General features: G+C 46.8%; 1 protein-coding gene across 3 annotated transcripts in view; it reads right to left on the reverse strand.

Moving 5' to 3' along the window:
* Positions 1-20,078, reverse strand: part of ARFGEF3 (ARFGEF family member 3) — a 402,727-nt gene that overhangs the window by 198,370 nt on the left and 184,279 nt on the right. For all 3 annotated transcript variants that reach the window (XM_069234334.1, XM_069234333.1, XM_069234332.1), the window contains exon 9: positions 17,785-17,889. In XM_069234334.1, the coding sequence (XP_069090435.1) occupies positions 17,785-17,889 (105 nt within the window). The remainder of the gene's footprint in view (positions 1-17,784; positions 17,890-20,078) is intronic.

Here is a 20,078-nt window from a genome sequence, read left to right on the forward strand (position 1 = left end):
GCTGACGAGATAAATCTTCAATTATTTTTGGAATTGGAGGACAGAGAGTGTTTTGGATGTGCATCAGTAAAGAATTTCAGGCCCTGGGTGAGTAGTAGAAGAAAACATGTCATATGGTCTTCCCTCTTCGAGTTTTCGAGCCTAGTAGTTTCACTGATATGCATATTGTAAGAACTTGTTCTTACTAGCCAAATCGTGTGGCATGCTGTGAGGGCACAGTATTGAAGTGAAGTTTTTACAGAGTAAGAGTGGTCCAGTCACACCATTTATGAATCATGCTTCTGCATGGAAGATGTTCCTACGTGGAGTCAGATGGAAGTCTGGGATGCCAGTGGTCAGACTGTTGCTAATCTATAGGTGGGTAGATTCTTAAGTGTAAACTGCAGACAGAGCTGGTACCATGGTGTCTGCATCTTCCTAATGATGAGTTTCTTGAAGGTGAAGGCACTTTTGATGGTAATTGGAGGACTCCTGTGGTGTCTGACAGGTGTGAGGTAAATATTTCAAAGAGTATTGTCCAAAGACTATATACACTCTTAAAAACTATCTCTTTTGTAAAGAACAATATTCTGCCCAGCTTTCTGTGTAGTGCACTCATAAAGAGGCCATTCTAAACCTTCTCAGTCCAGTGGGATCCAAGAGTCCATTGCATTTTCTGTTGCACCACATATTTACAGCAGAGGAACAGAGGAAGTGGCCAGGTTGCAGCTAAGCTAAAGCCCAGAGATACTATATACTACAAATATTCCTACTGCTGTGCATCTGTCTCCGTAGGAGGGTGAAGTTCCAGAGCTTGTGCACTCTACGCCTGCTTTCACTGATCAATTTATTATGTCATTCGCATCATCCTCGGTGCACACAGCAGCCTCATTGACCCTTTCTCAAGCGGTTTTCTGTGCCTCTTCCTCCTTGAACTGACCCAATGGTGATGGCAGAGCCCAGATAAAAGACCTTCTTATATTACACCATGTAAGCAACATGGGCCACCTCAATGGCCCTAGTTCGCTGTGGAAAGTACCTTCAGGATTCCACAGCACATACCCAGCCCTCGCAAGCTATATTCCACCAGTGATGACGCATGTCAGACTGCACTACAGCATTAGTGTTAGACTCCCGACTGCCAATTTCTTGTTTCCTCTCAATGACATGTGGAGTTGGTTCTTTGCCTAAGGACTGATTGTCAAGCCTACTTCACTAAATTTGTATGTAAACAGCCTCACAGCTACTGGTTTGTAGGCTTACTTACGTACGTCAAAAGATAAATCCCTGTAAGGCCCTGGAGGTAAGCCTGTATGGGGCCTCCATGGGAGAGTCTAAAAAATACATATAATTTATCGCCTCATAACACATTAAAAAGGTTTTGTTGGAAATACAAGTGTGCTCAAAACTGGGCCTGCAGGGATCCCTCTGATGGGAATAAGTGTGCCTAGTGGAGGGGAGCAGGGGTGGTAACTGCTCTATTACAATCTTTACTGAGACTGTTGTATGTCTCTAATGGTGTTATTAACTCCTGGTGGTGTCCTGCATCGATTTTACAGCTCCTATTCAGCTCTGAGATTCAGAAAAAGCAAAATACATTTTATTTAGCCAGACCTGAAGCAAAGACCTACTCACATCAGACAGAGGAAATACATTCACTTCAGACATTAGCCCCTAACTAAGGAATGAGTATGGGTCCCTGATAAAGGTTTTAACCAACTCGTAAGAGATGAGGACAGCTCCATCAGGGTGATGTGTTGTTCATCAATCATTAAGCTTTGCCGCTAGTTCACCATATGGATTCTGATTACATCGGCCATATTTTATGAGCTTTGGGTACAATCCCATACTGTCATCCAGATCTTCTCCAGTGGCATACAACATGCAAAGCTTAAAGGGAAAGACTGGGGAAGGTGAAGCTAGAAAGTAAGAGATGCAAGAAACAGGACTGAAGGTCTGATGGAACCGCTGCCCATGTATAAAAACAGCTCTGTTTAACAGAGGACACGGAAGCTATGAGGAAATTACAGTTAGTCCCATCTGTCATGAGACGGCCAGACAAAAAATGCTTTTACGAGACATGGTTTAAACCAATGAAGAACACCCCTGTCTTTCATCTAATTTATCAATTTTATAATGCAGTCCAGTAGAGACATTCAACCTTTTTTTCCTGATGAGTTGTTTGTTAAAGGCACTTAGTGAACCAAAACTAAACAGCACAAGACCTGTGGCAGAAGGAGACCAAGGAAAAATGTCTTTCTCCCTATTCTTCACAGAATACACTATGTCAGCAAAGATTAGTGGAATATCAGAAAACCTAAATTGTTACAGGTGCATGTATGGGTGGTATTCTTAGGATATCTGTCGGTGCCTTGAAGTGGGAGGAAGTATGGACAATTACGAGGAAATATTTAAAAGGCACCAGTATCCAAAAAGATGACATCAGATGATAAAGTATCTAGACAGACTAAGTGGAATTAAAATATTAATAGGACCAGTAGAAATTAAAATGTGAATAACAAAAATAAATTTTACAAAAGTGAATACTGAACAGCTATAGAAAGTTTGAAGAAGACAGGCAAACATTATAGGTAACCTTGTTTTTACTCCGAACACTCACATTTTAGCATAAACAACTGAACCATGTCAAAGACGGCTACAATAAAAATATGATGACTAGAGAGCAAAATATATGTTTACTAAACACAGATTTGATTTGTCCACTCTGTGACTATTGTGATGTAGTTCACATACCTCAGAGTACAACACTCAAGGGAAGAAAATCAAATATCCACATTGAAATGACAAGCAAAAACAAGCATTTACAATGCAATGGGTCTTGTATTTGCTCGAGTTAGAGCTATTAGTGCCGAAAATTCCTAGCTGGACTTTTCCTGCCATGTACGGGGGGGGGGGCGATGGGTAGGAAAGAAAAGGTGACAGGGTGACCGGGTGGAAAGAAAAGGTGAACATGTTTTGTATACCAGGCAGTACCGCTGTATAAAACTTGAAAGTGCCATGAGAGTGACTAAAAAACAAAACAAACAATGACAAGTAACTGGTAGTTACTAGTCATTGTTTGTTTTGTTTTTCAGTCGCGCTCAAGGTGCTTTTCAGTCACACTCATGGCACTTTCAAGTTTTATACAGTGGTAACTCGATCCGCAGTCCCGTTGTATGAAACTTGAAAGCACCATTGAGGCAGGAAACAAAAAAATTGTCTGTACAAACAACAAAAAAACAATCTAGGCATAATTAAACTGTACTTGGCCAGTGCTCCTCAGCCAAGAACAGGAAGTGACGTATCGGCTTCCAAACCAGTTAGAAGGCAGCAAAACAAGAGCAACACTACCTTCAACTTGGGGTAGACGGCAGGCGGGAGCAAAGTCCTTTACTCATTCCAACAGATCTTGCAGACAGCGTGCGTGCACTGTCTAAGCTCGACCTAACAAGGGAAACAGCTTTCCTTCTACTAAACAGTAACAAGAAGGGTACACTGCATGCACTTTTGTTCGGATACACGAAATGCTGGTTTTGAGGCATCAGATCAGATATATACGCGTTATCATATGTGACGTACAGACCGGCACTGGGAATCTGAAAACTTGAAATACGGGAGAACCAAAATATGATAAAGACTCAAAGCAGGACATCATAAAATAAATAAATAAACTAACAATGAGAGTTTGACTCTATTGAATTTGAGATTTTTATTTTTTTTCTCGAACAGAATATAAGCCTTGATAAAGTTCCGGAATGGGACGAAACACGTGTCGGCTACAACATCACACAGGCTGAAACTCACCTTTATTGGTAGAGGATTTATAAGGACTGGCCAAAACACCAACTCCATCAGTTGAGGACCAATTAGGACTTAATGTCTGGATCAATATCATATGAATTGTATCTTATCACTATTGGCTAATGTGCCACAAAGAGTGTATACTTGAGCTTTACTGACAACGAAATGATAGATAAATGTTTCTTGGTTTATTTCTGTAAGTGAACTAGTCTGTTGCTGTTTTTTTATGTGCTTCTATGGATTATGGATTTGATGAGTTGTGTATTGCTTTCCTAATATATAGAAATAAACTATTATTTTTGAAGATTATAATGTTCAAATGAATGTGGACACCCATATGTTTTCTTATTTAATGTCTTCATGTTTGGCTTTCCCTCCTTTATACTTCATGCACTTATCTATTTAATTTCTCCCAACGTTCCACTAAGTAAGATATTAATGAGTTCAAAAAAATAATTTTGAGTGCTCCACTATTATTATTTTTATTTGATACACTGCATGCCTGGAGAGGCACACAGCATATAGACTTAACTACCTGGATATACCCACAGCCCTTTTTCATACCGCTGGGTACCAGTAGACATACAGGTTAACTAGCACAAAGACTAACAAACATAAGGGTCATCAATTGCACACAGGTTAAAAGACAGCCTCTGGAATTAAGCAGCAACGGAGGATACAAATGCACATCAGGGTTGACTAAATTATGCAGCAATAAAAAACAAATTAAGGTGCATAATGTAGCACTTTCTCAATGTTTTCCTTTTGACACATGTTTATAGTGTCTGGGCAAATTTGTATACATTGTTAACAGTTTAACACCTGAATAGAGCAACCAGGAACCAAAAGATGACCAATTAACCTTTGTAAAGGGTTTCCCACAGCACAGTACCATGCATGTTGTTTTATCAGTAACTTGCCATCCATTTGAGGTAAAAACAGTTTTCTGTTGATGTCTTCAAATTATGCATCTGATGGTGGATAATGTGTCAAGTGTGGTAAACCCATAATTATGCAGAAAAATGGATCAGCAGCAGAAAGCAGAAGATGCAGTTCCATTGACATATAGCATAGGAGCGCAGCATGAAGCACACCAGAGCAGCACAGGAAGATGTACAACAAAGCACCACTGACGCACTGGATGCCATGTAACGTCTAGTATGCAGAAGCTGAATTTAAGTCCTGAAGATTGACGCTGGCTGGTCAATCAATCACAAAGCATGCATGTCCACTTTTCACATCGGAGCTTTTACAACTTCCATTAGGTTTGTGAATGCCACAAATACCATTTACAAAGCCAAATGTAAATATTATGTACTCCAATAAGCCGTGGTGTACAATGCAGCCTTGCCTGCTCTGTAGTAGCCGCTGTCTCTTGATCTCCGTCTTCCCCATTCCCTAAGTGTTACTTGCGTTTGCATGCACAAATGTTACTTTCTAGCCTCCCCTGTTGTGGTGTACTACCTCTTCATGGTCAACCTGGACACGTTAGATAGCCTATGTGAAAGAGTTGGTGGCCGCTGGCCAGTTCCCACTGGGCATGTGTTAACACATCACTACAAGTTCAATGGAGCAAACTGACACCCCTGACAGCACTCACAGGAGTGTCAAGTAGTGGAATGAGCGAAAGTAGGAAACAACCTTGTTTGACTTTTAACCAGAACTTTTCACATACACTAACCATTCATACAAGTACCTTGAAGTGACTCTTAATAGTGAACATTATATACAGTGTGACCAGTTGACAAAGACAATTTGACAGGGACACAGGTGGAAGAATGGGGTTAAGTTCCTGCAGAAAACGTATTATACCCCAGAGGTATTCAGAGTAATGTTCCCTGAGTCATCGGAGAAGAGGGAGCGCTGCTGAGTGGATGATGCAGACTTCATCCACTTGGCTTGGTCATGCCCAAGTATACAGAGGCCCTGGCATGAAGTTGGTGAGGCAGTGGATCGCATGGAATGGGCAAGGCTGCTAGAGATAATGTTATGTTTGACTACAAAAATTCCAAACGTACACAAAACGTTTGTAGGGATTTGCACTGTTGGTCACCAGACACAAAACAACAATACATTGATCTAAACCGTTGTGCCCAACTGTTAAAGAACGATTATTGGATTTCAAAAAGTGTGATGAGATGGACGTTGCCAGTTTTTTATTTCACCCACTGACAACAAATTTCCGAGAAACACGGAGACCCGACACATGGCTTATCTGTCTAATGTTGATATAGCTCAGGCACATGCCATTGGCCAGCACCAAGTGACATGTACGACATAGGAAATATCTTGATGTGTATGATATATGATGGACATACTAAATGTTGTGGGTCTATAAATGTGCTTTGGAAATAAATAAGTTAGAATGGTCAGTGTCCCGGGTAAGGTGGGCACAAGGGAGTGTGTAACTATTGACAGAGTTAGCTAGGCATGCAATGCTAACTGTCTACCTAAGTCACTAACCCACCATGTAACATCATGATACTTGGAGAACTAGTACAAGCTGAACTGTCAGAAAGTGATGGTGGACATATAGGTACAGATCAATGTGATAATAGGTTGTAGGACACCCCAAACATAAAATTACTGGTAGTGTAGGCCAAAAATACACACAGACCTCAAAAACTAGTTTTGTTGGTTTGACTTAGTAAGGTGAAAAGCACATCAGTCAGACGGTGTTCTCCTTCCTCCTCCAGTCGAGTACAGCGCATGCTGTTTCTTGGGGCGGAGTGTTTACACATTGTCCTGCCCCCTCCACTTGAGGTGTCTTTATTGCCCTTTTCACTTTTATGAAGTGTTTTATGGCTCCACTTTCCTAATCAATCCTCTTGCGTCACGGCCGTGTCTCCTGTACTGGATTAACTGTCTGTCAAGCTAGGGTCCTGGAGCCCCCCCCTTTCCAGAATGTCTTCATACCAATGCACCCTCATCCTTACTTTTGAGTGTTGCACCACTCTGCTGTCCATGTTTCTTGTGTATACCATGCACAGGCACAAGGCATCCTAGTTTTCTTTTCTCCCCAGATGGCTCCTCTCCACCAATGATCTTCATTTTCTCTCTTTGCTGGGTCAGCTGCTGAACTGCTGACCCCCAGATGCCATGAATTGCTAGCTCCCAACTCCCCAGTCAGTAAGACTGAGGCCCTCATTATGAATTTGGCGGGCTGAAAAGCTTGTCCGCCAAACTCCTGCGGTCAGGTTACCGCCTATGCAGCAGCCCTCCCACAGCTCCTGTTATTAGTTTCCCGATGGCCCAGCGGGAAATAGCCCACAACATTGACGCCGGGATGTAATACAGCCGGCAGCAATGTTGTGGTGATCTGGGTGCAACAGCACCTGTTGCGCTTTTCACTGACTGCCAAGTAGACAGTGAAAAGCGCGATGGGCTGTCCATGGGGGTCCATGTACAGCTCAGGCCAAGTGCAAGGGCAGTGCAGGGGCCCCCACAGGGCCCCCGGCACACCGTCTCCAACAGATTTTACAGGGCAATGCAACTGCCATGTAAAAGCCGGCGGAGAGGTGAGTCGTAATCCCAAGGGCAGTGCTGCTTGCAGTGCTGACCTGGAGGATTGGACCGCTGACACCGCCAGGCCTTTGGACGGCAAAAAAGTGGCTGTGCCGGCAGTCCGAACGTGGCACGTTCGCCATGGTCGTAATGTGGAGGCCGAACTGCCACAGTGGTGGCAGTCCGACTGCCACAGTTGCTGCAGTCCGACTACCACCGTGAGTCTGGTGGTCGTAGGACCACCAGACTCCTGATGAGAGCCTGAATGTTTGGAGCAAGCAGGACCAGGAGCTCCCATCTTTTGTGGCCTTCTTGATAGCCCGCAAGGCTAAAACCACAAGGAAAAGCATCTCTAGCATTCAAGATTATCTTGAGTGAAACTAAGTTCCCAGGATCAGATGCAGAATATATATGTAGTTTACATTAGTATGAATTATTTATTAAATAAACAATTTACTTAAAAGGGCAGCTAAAATATTGCTTAAAGGTGCCCTTCTATTTACATAGCATATTAGCAATCCTAATGTTGAGAGATTGCAACACAGATTAGTGACAGAATTATATAAATAATGCACTGATCCATAACATCATCATAACTTCATGCCAGCCTTTAATATCTTAGTGTGTCATTTATTTTGGAAAATCTTCTTTTCCTGCACAGACATCTGAGCCCCCTCTTTTGCCAGGCTCTAGCCCTCTGTAGTGGCTTTAAAGTGTAAAAGCTAGCACATTTGGTGGGATATTGTCCATCACCTTCTTTTCATCTTGAAGAGAGAGTAAGACAGTCCTTCCACTCTGCTACTCAATGTGTCCTGTAAAGGGTTCTTTGAAATTCAGATGCATGAACAGTGGTGAGTTACAGAATCTTTTCATGATATCACTGATTGTGACTTCCTGACCTTACCAAATTGCAGTATCTTTGGCGTTGGTTGATTTTGTGAAGATACATAGGTACACTGGTGCATTACTTCAGAACCTGTGCCATCATGGATGTCATTCAGGGGTCGCCAGAGGTTGCAGCTGCAACCCTTGGCTTGCTCCTTGCGACCAGTGGTGCTGCATCTGCAACCCCTGGCTTCAGAGGCAGCAAAATCAGTGCCAGGAAGACACAGGCAGCTCCTCCCTATGAACATAAGTTGGGTCTCCTGCCTCCTTGCAATATATTATTTGCTAAAAGTGTAATAAAAAATGGAGTACAGTTGGCTGTAATATGACCCTCCATGGCAAGAGAGGTCAGTAAAAAATGCTTTTAAATGTATGTTGTAACCATGCGTGCATGTAAAAGTGTGTTTATGTGAGAGAAAGTTTGTGTGTGTGTGATTGTGTGTTGTCACAAACTTACTTCTCTTGGAACCCACACCATACCATATTCCATAAGAGGGTTTGCTTCACAACTACTGTTGCACCACGGTATTTGTATGCCTTACTTGAGAGCGGGACAGCTCTTCACTGAATCCAATTATACTTAAAACACTGTGTATTCACAGCAGCCATGTCACTGTGCTCCCCTGCATGCTTCCTGACAAGTTCTGAAATAGGATCCATTTGAGGCTCCATTCCGGGTGTATTTGTGTGCATGTGTTGCTTCCTGGAACTTCCATGCACTCCTTCAGATAGAGAGCAGGGAGAGGAACTATGCAGAGCGAGCTCACGCCCGTACTGTGTTCTAATCAGTCCCACCCTGAGTGTGTGCGAGCTCGAAGGAGGCAATAAAGACTGGCTTCTTTCTTAAAAACATGTGCTATCACCTACTTGCATGAGTAATTGTTTCTTTGAGTACCTGAGAAAAATCCAGATGCCTGATACTGCTGTTACAGCGCTCTGCCTACGTTCTTGTGACTGTCGTGTTCAGCATTCTTTTTCATGTTGTTTCTTCCTTATCTCAGAGTCTCACATTCTTTTGCCTTACATTTCCACACTAACAGCCAGCGTTTCTGTGTTTTTCTTTTCTGACCCTGTGTTTACTGAGTTGGCAGTAGTTCCTCTCTTCCCTGGGTCTGTAATTTTACCTGTAACCATGTTCTAAATTCTGGTGCCAGTGTCCACGTACCAGCACAATATTAGTAGTCCCAATGCTTCTGAGCACATATCCAAGCTCTTTGTTATGAGTCCTTGTTCCAGTTTTCATGTGCCAGAAGGGCATAGTTGTCCCTGTAATTGTTGGCCACATCCTTGAGTCCTTGTTCCGAATTCTTTTTCATGCCTCTCTGTACCAACAGGGCATTATCTGTTGCAGTGACTGTTGGATACCACATGATCATTATCTCTCATTTCTGGTTCAAGATTTCTGTGGCCCTGTTCTAATTTGAATTGATGTTCTCCCTGGTTCTTTGTCAACTCTCTAAACCAGTGCTATTCGAGTATCTACCTCTGATTTTGTCTCCTATTTGTTCCTAATGTCTAGATTTCTAGTTTTTATTCTGAATTCGGTCCACTGTCTGTTGCAGCTCAGTATGCATTAAACTGTGATGTTTTGGTTGGTCGACGTTGCAGTTAAACTAAGGAAATAATTTAGTTGATGCGCCCAGTAGTTTTTGCACCCAGTAGCTGTTGCACCCAGGTCCTTTTAATCTTACATGTTGTCATTTTTAGTCTACATTTACAAGGAGTCCAGTTGTCTATACCAGTGTTTCCAAACTATGACTTTGTTGTTTGACTAGCAGCAATTGAAGGACTTTCCCTAAACTACCAGGAAACCCCTTATCATATCCCAGTACATCCCGGGGCGTGGCCAAGCCACCGAGCATGGCGGACGCGAGCTGCTAGAGCTCCGCGCCGCACCCGGCTCATCAGACACCATCAGAGGGGACCAGGGAAGCATATCGCTCCACAAGCAGCCGGGTTGGAGCCTGGACGATTCCGAGGCTCATCGGAGCCGTGAACGGGCCCTCTGTGGTGTTCCGCGGCGGAGCTGTGCCCCAGCCGCGTGAGTCGGACCCGTGAGCTGAGCCGCAAGGCGGCGTGGTCGCGTGGGAAGGAGCAGCTTGAGCGGCTGGGGCCGTGCGCCTGGGCTGGGACGTTCCTGAAGTGCGCCCGCTTGGTGGCGGATACAGCCTGAGGAGGTGAGGTGACGCCTCCTCTGGCGACGAGGAAGACGAAACGGGCGTGTGGCCCGTGTGGGCCTTTTTGGAAGCTGGTGACGGGCCCAGGTGGAGCCCGCGGTGCCCTCTTGGAGGCCGACGGGGCCCTGGCAGCTTTTGCCCTGATCCTGACTGCGGTGATTGAGGAGGGCGGGCGCCCCCTCGAGGGCCTGGACCCTGTGCTGGGGAGTGGTGAGAGAGTCACCGGGAGGAGGTGCTCCGGGCCTGCGGGGAGCAGTGGATCTGCGCCTGCACCGGCGTTGAATCAAACTAACCTGTTGGAGTCCTGCAACTACTAAAAAGCACCCTTGAGACCAGATTGAGTGGCAGAAGATTGGAGGTGGGGAGACACTTGGCCAGGCTGCTCGTGCTGTCGCGTGGGGGCGACCTGGTGCCTTCAGACAAGCGGGCCCGGCCTCCACCGTCATCTTGGGTATCCGAGCGAGCGAAGGATACGTGGAAGTTTGCATGGCCAACTAATGGTCAACAACGTGGAGAACACTGCGTAGGGGGCAGCGCTTGGTGCGATTCTCTACTGGACTGACTGCAGGTGGGGATCTGCAGCGTGGAGTTGGAGGCAGCCGCTGGTGGTGTTGTCTGGCGTCAGGCTGCACATCTTTGGCGTGAGTCGCCCGCTTGCCCCCCTTTGCCCCAACTGAGTCTGAACAAAAGCACGGAGCACACGCGGTGGCTGGTAGGGTGGTGAGTGACGACTTGGGGCTGGACAGAGGTCCCCTGCGACCTGGAACATGGCCGGAACAGGGCGCTTGCGCTCTGGTGACGGGGCTGGGAAATCGCAAGACCCGATAATGCAGGACAGCCAAAAACTAGATGCTGTACTTGCCGCAGTAGAACGCATTGGAGACTCACTGGAGCGTGCCCGCACATTGTTGGAAGCCAAGATAGACAACGTGATGAGTGACCTTGTCCTGCTACATGCGGACCATCGCAAGTTGGCAGACAAAACCAGCGAGATCGAGGCTAAAGTAGATGAGCTAACACCCACGGCCTTCCGGCTGAAAACAGAAATGGACGACGTGCAAGCCAAGGTGACGGAGTTGGAGCGCTGAGTGGAAGACGCAGACGGCCGCTCTAGGAGGAACAACATTCGAGTGGTGAGTTTGCCAGAGGGCGCCGAGGGCCGGGATCCAGTTGCCTATTCAGAGAGCTGGCTGCGGGGGCTGGTACCAGAGGGCGAGCTCACCCCCTTCTTCTCTGTGGAGCGTGCCCATCGAATTCCGGCACGGTCAAGGCCGCTGGGGAGCGCTCCACGCCCATTTATCATTCGCCTCCTCCACTATGCAGATAGAGACGTTATACTACGAACGGTGAGGGCCGCCCAACCTCCCCGAGTGGACGGCGCACAGATCTTACTATTCCCGACTATACCCTAGCGGTGCAGAGGGACCGAGCCTCCTACTTGCCTCTGAAGCGTAAGCTACGATCCCTTGGCCTAAATTGCTCTTTGCTATTTCCCGCCTGGTTGCGTGTTATGGCGGAAAACAAATCGCATTTCTTTGTCACACCTGACGCGGCATGGGAGTGGCTTGAGTCATCAGGACTAGCCTATAGTGGCGCAGCTGAACGTGCTGGGCCGGTACCTCGAGACAAACGCAGTCGAACCAGACAGGACCGAAGAAGAAGTGAAGCTCACACTGGCCCTACGACATGCGCGCCAGACCTAGAACAACTAATCCAAGAGAGAAGGGAAGCGATCCACACTGCTGCGGCGATAAGTACGTCCGCCCTGGTGTCGGGGTCAGACACAGAACTCTTGCAGCCGGCTAGTGACCGTCCTCTCACACCAAACCCCTATCGGAATTAGGCCTCACTGGAGGCCCCCCTGTGACGCCGGCCACCGTGGATGAGCTCTTTTAAAGGATCCTCGAACAATGTCGAGAGACTGTGCACTGTTGGAACTGCCCAACTAACTGAACCTGCATTAGTATGGTCCAGGAAATGAGCGGGCAGCGGATCCGATTGATGAATGCGTGCGTCGGACTCTATGTGGTTGTGTGTATGCCGGATGGCATGGCGCCCTCCCTCGCGCGCTACGCTTCCCTGCGGCTGGAGAGTGTGAGATTGCCCTTGTGTTCCCCTCTATTTTCTCAGTTATCTGCTATAGCCGGTTAAAATGGCCTGTGTTTGAACTGCTTTTTTGCGGGTTTGGCCTACCCCACACTCCTACTAGTGGAGACACAATGTGTGGTTGTGTGGTTACATGCTACTGTTTTCGTTGTTGGGTTTGGGCGGTGACCTGTTGTCTATCTGCTCTGATAGCATTAGTTATGTTCTGTTCTTGCTGGAGGACGCCTGTTGAACCCCCGATTGTTGGCTGGGAGTGGAAGAATGTAGATATGGTGTTGCGCTGAGGGGCAGGGCGGGGAGAACTAAGAGGGAATCTATTACCTATGGTATGTCTACATATACAGCAATTACCTGGAATGTGAGAGGCATTCACACCCCCAAGCGGCGATACACTATCTACTCCTATCTTAGAAGACACTCAGTCCATTTGGTGTTTTTACAGGAGACACACCTGGTGGGACTGGAGATCCCCTGGTTGCGCCAACGCTGGAGAGGACAATTGTATGCGACAGGTCACTCTGCGTACGCCAGCGGTGCATTGATCTGGATTAGAGCTGGCACTCCCTATGCGGCGGAGGAGCACGTCGTGGACCCACAGGGTAGATATGTGTTGGTTCGGGGAGGCTGGCGGGTCATACAGTTGTATTAGGCTCTATATATGCCACAAACACAGACCAGACTTCCTTTCTGCATGGCCTGTCTCAGCACCTGGCGGGTTGGAGCGGCCTTCTATGGCTGCTGGGAGGGGACTTCAACAGCGTGCTTGATATGGAGTTGGACAACTCCTTCCCCCCGTTGCCCACGTCACCGGTGGTGGCTGCCTCGCGCAGTCTGGAAAGCTGGACTCAACAGTGGCAATTGGTAGACATATGGCGGCAGCGACACGCGGTGGACAGGGTCTCCTCCTTCTACTCTGCCCCACACTCCCTCCACGTGCGCCTAGACAGAATGCTTTGCACTGCGAGCTTGACCTCGGTGATAGTGAACTTGGACTATTTGGGGCGCACACACTCGGATCACAACCCGATGCTTGCGCGCCTGTGTTGGGGGTCCTCCCGTCCGGCTGTTCCCACCTCGAGGCTGAGGCCAGAACTGCTGGAAGACGCTGCTTTCAGAGCGTCACTGAGTGCTGTAATCCCAGAATCTTTTAGCACAACGACGGCACAGCTTCGTCGGGTTTGGTAGAGTGGGATGCATTCAAAGTTTTCATCCAGGGGCACTGTCTAGGAGCTCAGTGTAATTTGCGTCGTTCTGTTGAACGCAATCCGACCCGAGTGGAGCGGGTTCTGTTACGACCGGAGGGGGAGGTAACTAACAATCAGGCTGAAGATTCAATGTTACCAGCGATACGCGCTGAACACCTGTCGCTTCTAGAGCATCTGCGATGTCTGAATTATATTGCGCACTCTGCGAGAACCCATGCTTCAGCTGACAAAGCGAGTAAGCTCTTGGCTTGGCTGATCCACCGGGATTGTGAGAGGAGACCGATAGTGGAAATCTGCTCACAGACGGGGGGACTGATACACACACCTGGGGAGATACAAGCCAAATTCATGAGGCACTACAAGGCACTTTACGCTTCAGGGGCGCCCCCCGGGGAGGATTCCGGTGCTGGGTTTCTCGCTGGGGTGGAGCTGCTGTGCTTAGAGAACGACCAGATTGAGGCACTTGAGACACCCCTCGACCTCGAAGAGATCAGGTCTAGTATCCGTGAGCTTGCATCTGGCAAAACGCCGGGCCCATACAGGTTGCCAGTTGACTTTTACAAGGCCTTCGCGATATGATTGGCACCCAGGCTGAGCAGGAGGGTTATCTATCGGCTACTCAGAGGGAGGCGTTGCTGGTCTCCCTTCCCAAGCCTGGGAGGGATCCAGTGGAAATGGGTTCGTACAGACCTCTGGCAATGCTGAACACCGATTATAAAATACTAGCTAAGGTGCTGGCGACGCGCCTTGCGCCGAGTGTGCCGGGCCTGATACATCCTGACCAAAACAGGTTTGTACCGGCTAGAGACACCTCCCACAATATCAGAAGGTTATTCCGGGTCATGCAGTATGCGAGGCGTGATTGGCCGCGAGCGGGCTGCCTTGTCCTGGATCTGGAGAAGGCCTTTGACTCTCTAGAATGGCCCTACTTGTTTAGAGTGCTACAGCAGTTTGGTATGGGACCATCCTTTATTCGTCTAGTTGAACTACTATACACCAGACCGCAGGTCCGGGTGAGGCTGGGATCCGAGATATCGGAGCCGATCAGGGCTGCCCTCTCTCGCCGTTGTTGTTCTCACTCGCTATGGAACCTCTGGCGGCTGCCTTGTGCAGAGAGGGGAGTGACTGGGGAATCCCTCTAAGGGATGGCCTACATATAGTGTTGTTTATGCTGACGACCTCCTTCTGTACTTCAGAGATGTCACGCAGATCCCGCCGGAGGCTGGGTCACTTCTACAACACTTTGCGTTGATATTCGGCCTCAAGGTCAATTGGTCTAAGTCGTGCCTCTTTCCCTTTGACCCGGGGCTATCAGATCCGGAACTTAATCTGGCCGGGAGCCCTGTTCCGTGGCAGTCATGCACGTTCAGATACCTGGGCATCAGAGTCTACCATCGCGGGGAAGATATATTCGAGGGCAACCTTGCAAGAGCGGTGTCCTCGCTCAGGTCTCAAATGACGTTTTGGAGGTCATTACCGCTGTCGGTGGCGGGCAGGATAGCACTCCTAAAGATGGTGGTCCTACCACGACTTTTGTATTTTTTCTCTAACCTCCCGCACTATGTTCCCCCTGGTTTCTTCAGGGCCCTGGAGACGGGGCTGAGAGACTTCATCGGGAATGGCGGCCTTTGCAGAGTTGCCCTAAAAAAGTTGTACCTACCAACCGACAAGGGTGGACTGGCAGTCCCTAATTTGGAACACTACTACCTGGAGGCCCAGCTTCAGTGGATATCCAGGTGGTTGGCAGACGCCCAGCTCGCAGACACAGCGTCGGAGAGGGGTCCCTGGTCGCTCCAGCAGATAGAGCACTTATTTCGCCCGCTTACTCGTGCACAGACCCCACGGCAACTGTTTCTCAGGGTAGCCCATAAATGTTTCTGTAGATCCCTCCGCCTCACGGAATCGGTGATCCCCTTTGCGCCGGCCCTGGCACTGTCGGGTACGCCAAGGGGCCCCAGGGTCACATCGGACTCCGAATTACACGCATGGCACGAAATGGAGTTGTGTACATTGGGTGATCTCTATGAAGAGGGACAGCTGCTCCCGATTGCTAGGCTCCAGGAGCTGGGGTTGCCACCTGGTCAGTTTCTATTATACTGCTACTTATTACGGGCCCTGAGGTCCGGGTGGGGAGATGTCTCGTGGCTTCTCCCACTCACTTGCTGATTCAGTACCTGCAGGTGATGGGTCGGGGTTGTCGCCTGATTAGCTGGCTTGCAGATGCCCTGAGAACTCATACCGCCCTGGAGAGCGAAACGCTACGCACAGCATGGGAAGTGGACGCGGGTGGTCCGATCGCAGAGGCACGGTGGAGGTTTGCTCTCTCGGGCCACCTTAATGTGCCCCGTAATTCTCGATTTCGCTTAATTCAGTAATATTTAGTACACAGAGCCTACCTTACGCCAGCCCGCGTGAACAGATATTTTGCCCGCGGGGACGAGGCCTGTCCCCAATGCCACGAGATTGGCACAGACTTGTTACACATGGTGTGGTCCTGTTCTAGCTTGTGCTCCTACTGGAGGGTGGTAATTGACAATTTATCTGACTGCGTAGCACAACGGATATCCTTCACATGGGAGGTATGTATACTAGGGCTATTCCCCAGAAGCAAGCGGCACAGAGCAGAGTTGCGCTTCCCGGACTTGGGGCTTATTGTGGCAAAGCGATTAGTGACCCGTAGGTGGAAGTCACCAGATCCCCCACCAGTGCGGGCCTGGAAGCGCTCTCTCGAGGTGTGGGTGGAGGGTACAGCACTGAAACGGGAGGAAGTGTTGGGGCTGCGTCAGTTCCCGCTATCTGCCTGCTGGGAGGGGCTGATGTTGCGTCTGCAGAGCATGGGAGGGGACCCAGTGGAAGAAGGTTTGGACTCGTACGAATAAGTATCTGTTGAAGAAGAGATGCACTGTGCAGAAGGACTGAGTGTGAGAATGGGCGAGATCCGCTATAGCGCTGGGAGGCGGAAAGGCAGTATTAACTGGACTTAACGCTTGGCCCAGCCCCTCTACCGGCAGGGCGGTCTGTTGCAGTATGATCCACAGCCTAATCGGGAAATAATCACATGTGAAATAATTGTACAGATGTCCGCAACCAGCAGTTGTTACCGTTGTTTTTTACTCTAAGGTTAGTTTATATAAAGTTCATAGTATCTGCCCCCTTAGCAAAGACACCCAAATTGTAAACTTGTGATGGAAGCAATGGTACGCCAGCGAGTGCTCCCAAGCGGCATGCTCACTAATAGACGTTAAGTAGGCTATTAACCTCCTAGGCTGCACCTGCGAAACAGGTTGATAACGGTAGAGTACACCAAACGAGAAAACAATACTGGACGCAAATCGCAGGTAATGCAGTAAATGGACTACACATCTGAGCAATTGCAAGTTTATGCTGAACAGTATACTACACCATCGTATTACTATCTTATCGACCAATACTCAATGATATAGCCGCTGCACACTACACTATGTTAAAATGATACTACTGTCAAAACATGATGTAATGTAATGATAAAATGTTAATAAACAGATTTATGAAAAAAATCATATCCCAGTACATCCCTTATTTTGATCAAACCTGGTCACCCAGTATTATTGCTTCAGCCCTGTCTTTCATCTCTTCTCACAGCCGGCTCCTGTCAACTGCAATGCTGTGACCACAGTCTCTTCTTATGAGCAATTTGCCTGCTTTCACTGACTAACACCTCCACACTGCATAAGCTACAATTCATTAATACTAGGTCTGCCCATTCTTTCCCTTCTGTGGCCGTGGCGAGACAGCAAACATCTTCTCATGCCTTACATGGACTAGAAATAATTGTTTGCAAATGTGTGGATGATTGAGCAGCAACTACAATATAATGTTACTGTGTAGATGACCGCTCCTTAATAAACACTGGCCAACCTATGACATTCTTGTGTGTGTGATAAATTGTAAAGCACTTTCCATGTTTACGGCTGGGACAGAATGTTCAGATTATTTGAGTTCTGTATGTCTTAAAATAGAGAACCTGTGGCCTTTTCAGCAGTGATCCAACCAGCAATCTACTTAAATGTATTCTATACACAGCTTTTCACAAGCAGCAATCAATGCTTTCGCAGTGTGGCGGATCATTTCATTGTGCATGTACCCACCAGATCAGGTCAGTGAAGCCTTTGTGCTGATGCATGCTGGGAGAGGAACTGTTGAGCATGGACAAAATGCACTCCAGGTACAGCAACTGCAGCTGCTGGTTTTCACTGAAGAACAGAAAGAAAGAACAGTTGTAAGTAATAAAAAGAAGACATCCAAAGTACATTTCTTTAGCTATTAGAAAATCTCTGTTCGTAGTTACAAAACTTGCTAGTTCTACGTTTTTTTATCTCTGTGTAGTTAGATGCTCCAATGCAACGTCTGTAAAAAAAATTACGTTTTGAAATATAAGGTGCTGCATTTGCCTATAGAACAGACTAGTAAAATGATAAATGCACAAGAATTTGCAGCATATTTCATATTGTTACTATGACTTTACTCTGATGACTAAGACTGCTGTCAGTGTGGAATATTTACACAGAGGTTAAAAATGTTAAAGTTGCAGGGAGCAATGTCTGTGCTCCCAAAGATACCACTCCCCAGCCCACAGACCGCCTGCCTCCCAACTAAACATAAACAGGACTAAGAAACCAGTTAACATGCTGCTTTCATATATTTGAGGGTCCTCAGTTCTGAGCATTGACTGCTCATCGCCACACCCTGGAGCATCCTTTCACGAACAGTTATCAAATGGACCTGGTTTCTTGCCTGTATCTTTCGTTCCCATTTTCAAGCTTTGTTACAAAAACAGGAAAATTAAGTTAGTACCCACTCTCAGTCTTGCTGATCTACAATGACGAGCCCCTGATTGTAATGTAAATTCTTCTCTGCAATTTACTGACATTCTTTCTGCATTCCCTATCAAACATCTGTCGAATTAATCAACATATGTTTTTCTGAAAATGTGCTTTAAAATAAGAACACATACTTACCATAACATCTCATTCTAGTTCGATGTGCCACTCTTAGTGGTATTCGGTCATGTGGAGTACTAATGGAGAACATTGTCTAATGTATTGATTAAAGCGGTTCGAAACAGATAGCACCTAACCATATTTCTTTAAAAGGTTCAAAAGCCTTAAATCAATCTGAGTTATTCCATATGATTAAACATCTCCTGTACTTGACTGACTTACCTTAACAATACCTCAGTGCTACAACTTCTTCAGCAGGTTGTAATCCTAACTTATTTAAATTAAAACTAAGGTTTAAAGTGTAAGAATTACACAGTCATTAAGGACTTGTTCCTTTAAATAGCCCACTACTGGCATTATACCCCAACAAGGATTGCTGACTGGAAGACAGGAAGTAAAGCGATTGCTGGGGACGTTGTGGACATACAGGTACCCTCACACATATATTGTGGCAGTGTCCCCAAATCAGTTATTTTTGGCGAGACATTGAACAAGCGATAGATGAGATTTAGGACACAGATATTGCCTGATTCCTTACCAACGTTCTATTGGGGCTTCCGAACACAAAAACATATCGCCTTAAGTCTGCTAAAGGCTGCACCACAGTGGCACTGGGGGAGGCTAAACAGCTTTTGCTTTCTCAAAGGGGATCGGACTCGATCCCAGTTTTCGCAGATTGGCTCCATAAACTGTTTGACTTACTGGGGATGGAGAAGCTGGTGACAGCAGTGACACATTCGCTGCCACTCTTTGATGAAGCATGGGGGCGGACGTGTTCAGAGAATTGACGTGCCAAGTATATTTGACTATTCTCCACTTAACACATAATGTCACTGGTCAGGCATAATCGGACCTGGGCTGACTGTATGGAGCCTAATATCTGCCCTTATTCCTCACAGACCCCTAGAATTATAATTACTAGATGTCTCAAGCTTACTTTTAGCCTTCACTTGGTGTTGCATCCTGTTTAATCCCTTCCCTTGTTTCTCTGTTTCTTCTTATTTTGTTGATTACTCATGCCATCACCTCACCGGCCTCTGGATGTAGTAGGAGAATGTTGTTTTTGTTGGCTATATTCAAATATCAAAAAAAGAGCTCTTAAACCATAAAGTGTAAGAATTCTCCTTGCCGCTTCCTCTTCAGCTGACAATTTTTGACACACCAATACTAGTATTTAGACACAACTGGATCATGGAGGGCCAGCCTCTACCTCAATCACCGTTACATAAAGCATTAAATTGATCTAAATTATGCGGTGGCCAATATGTAGCCAACTTTGTTTCTTGCTGTTAGCTATATCAATAGTCAAACGCTAAACTTGCCTATGGAAACTCGCATAGTTTAACCATATTTTTAAATCAACACTGGAACACAACTATAACAAAATGATCTTCAAGAACTCTGCAATTAGATAAACCATGACCGCCTCCATAAACTGATTT

Source organism: Pleurodeles waltl, chromosome 5 (genome assembly GCF_031143425.1).
Source record: "Pleurodeles waltl isolate 20211129_DDA chromosome 5, aPleWal1.hap1.20221129, whole genome shotgun sequence".
NCBI classification, from domain to species: Eukaryota; Metazoa; Chordata; class Amphibia; order Caudata; family Salamandridae; genus Pleurodeles; species Pleurodeles waltl.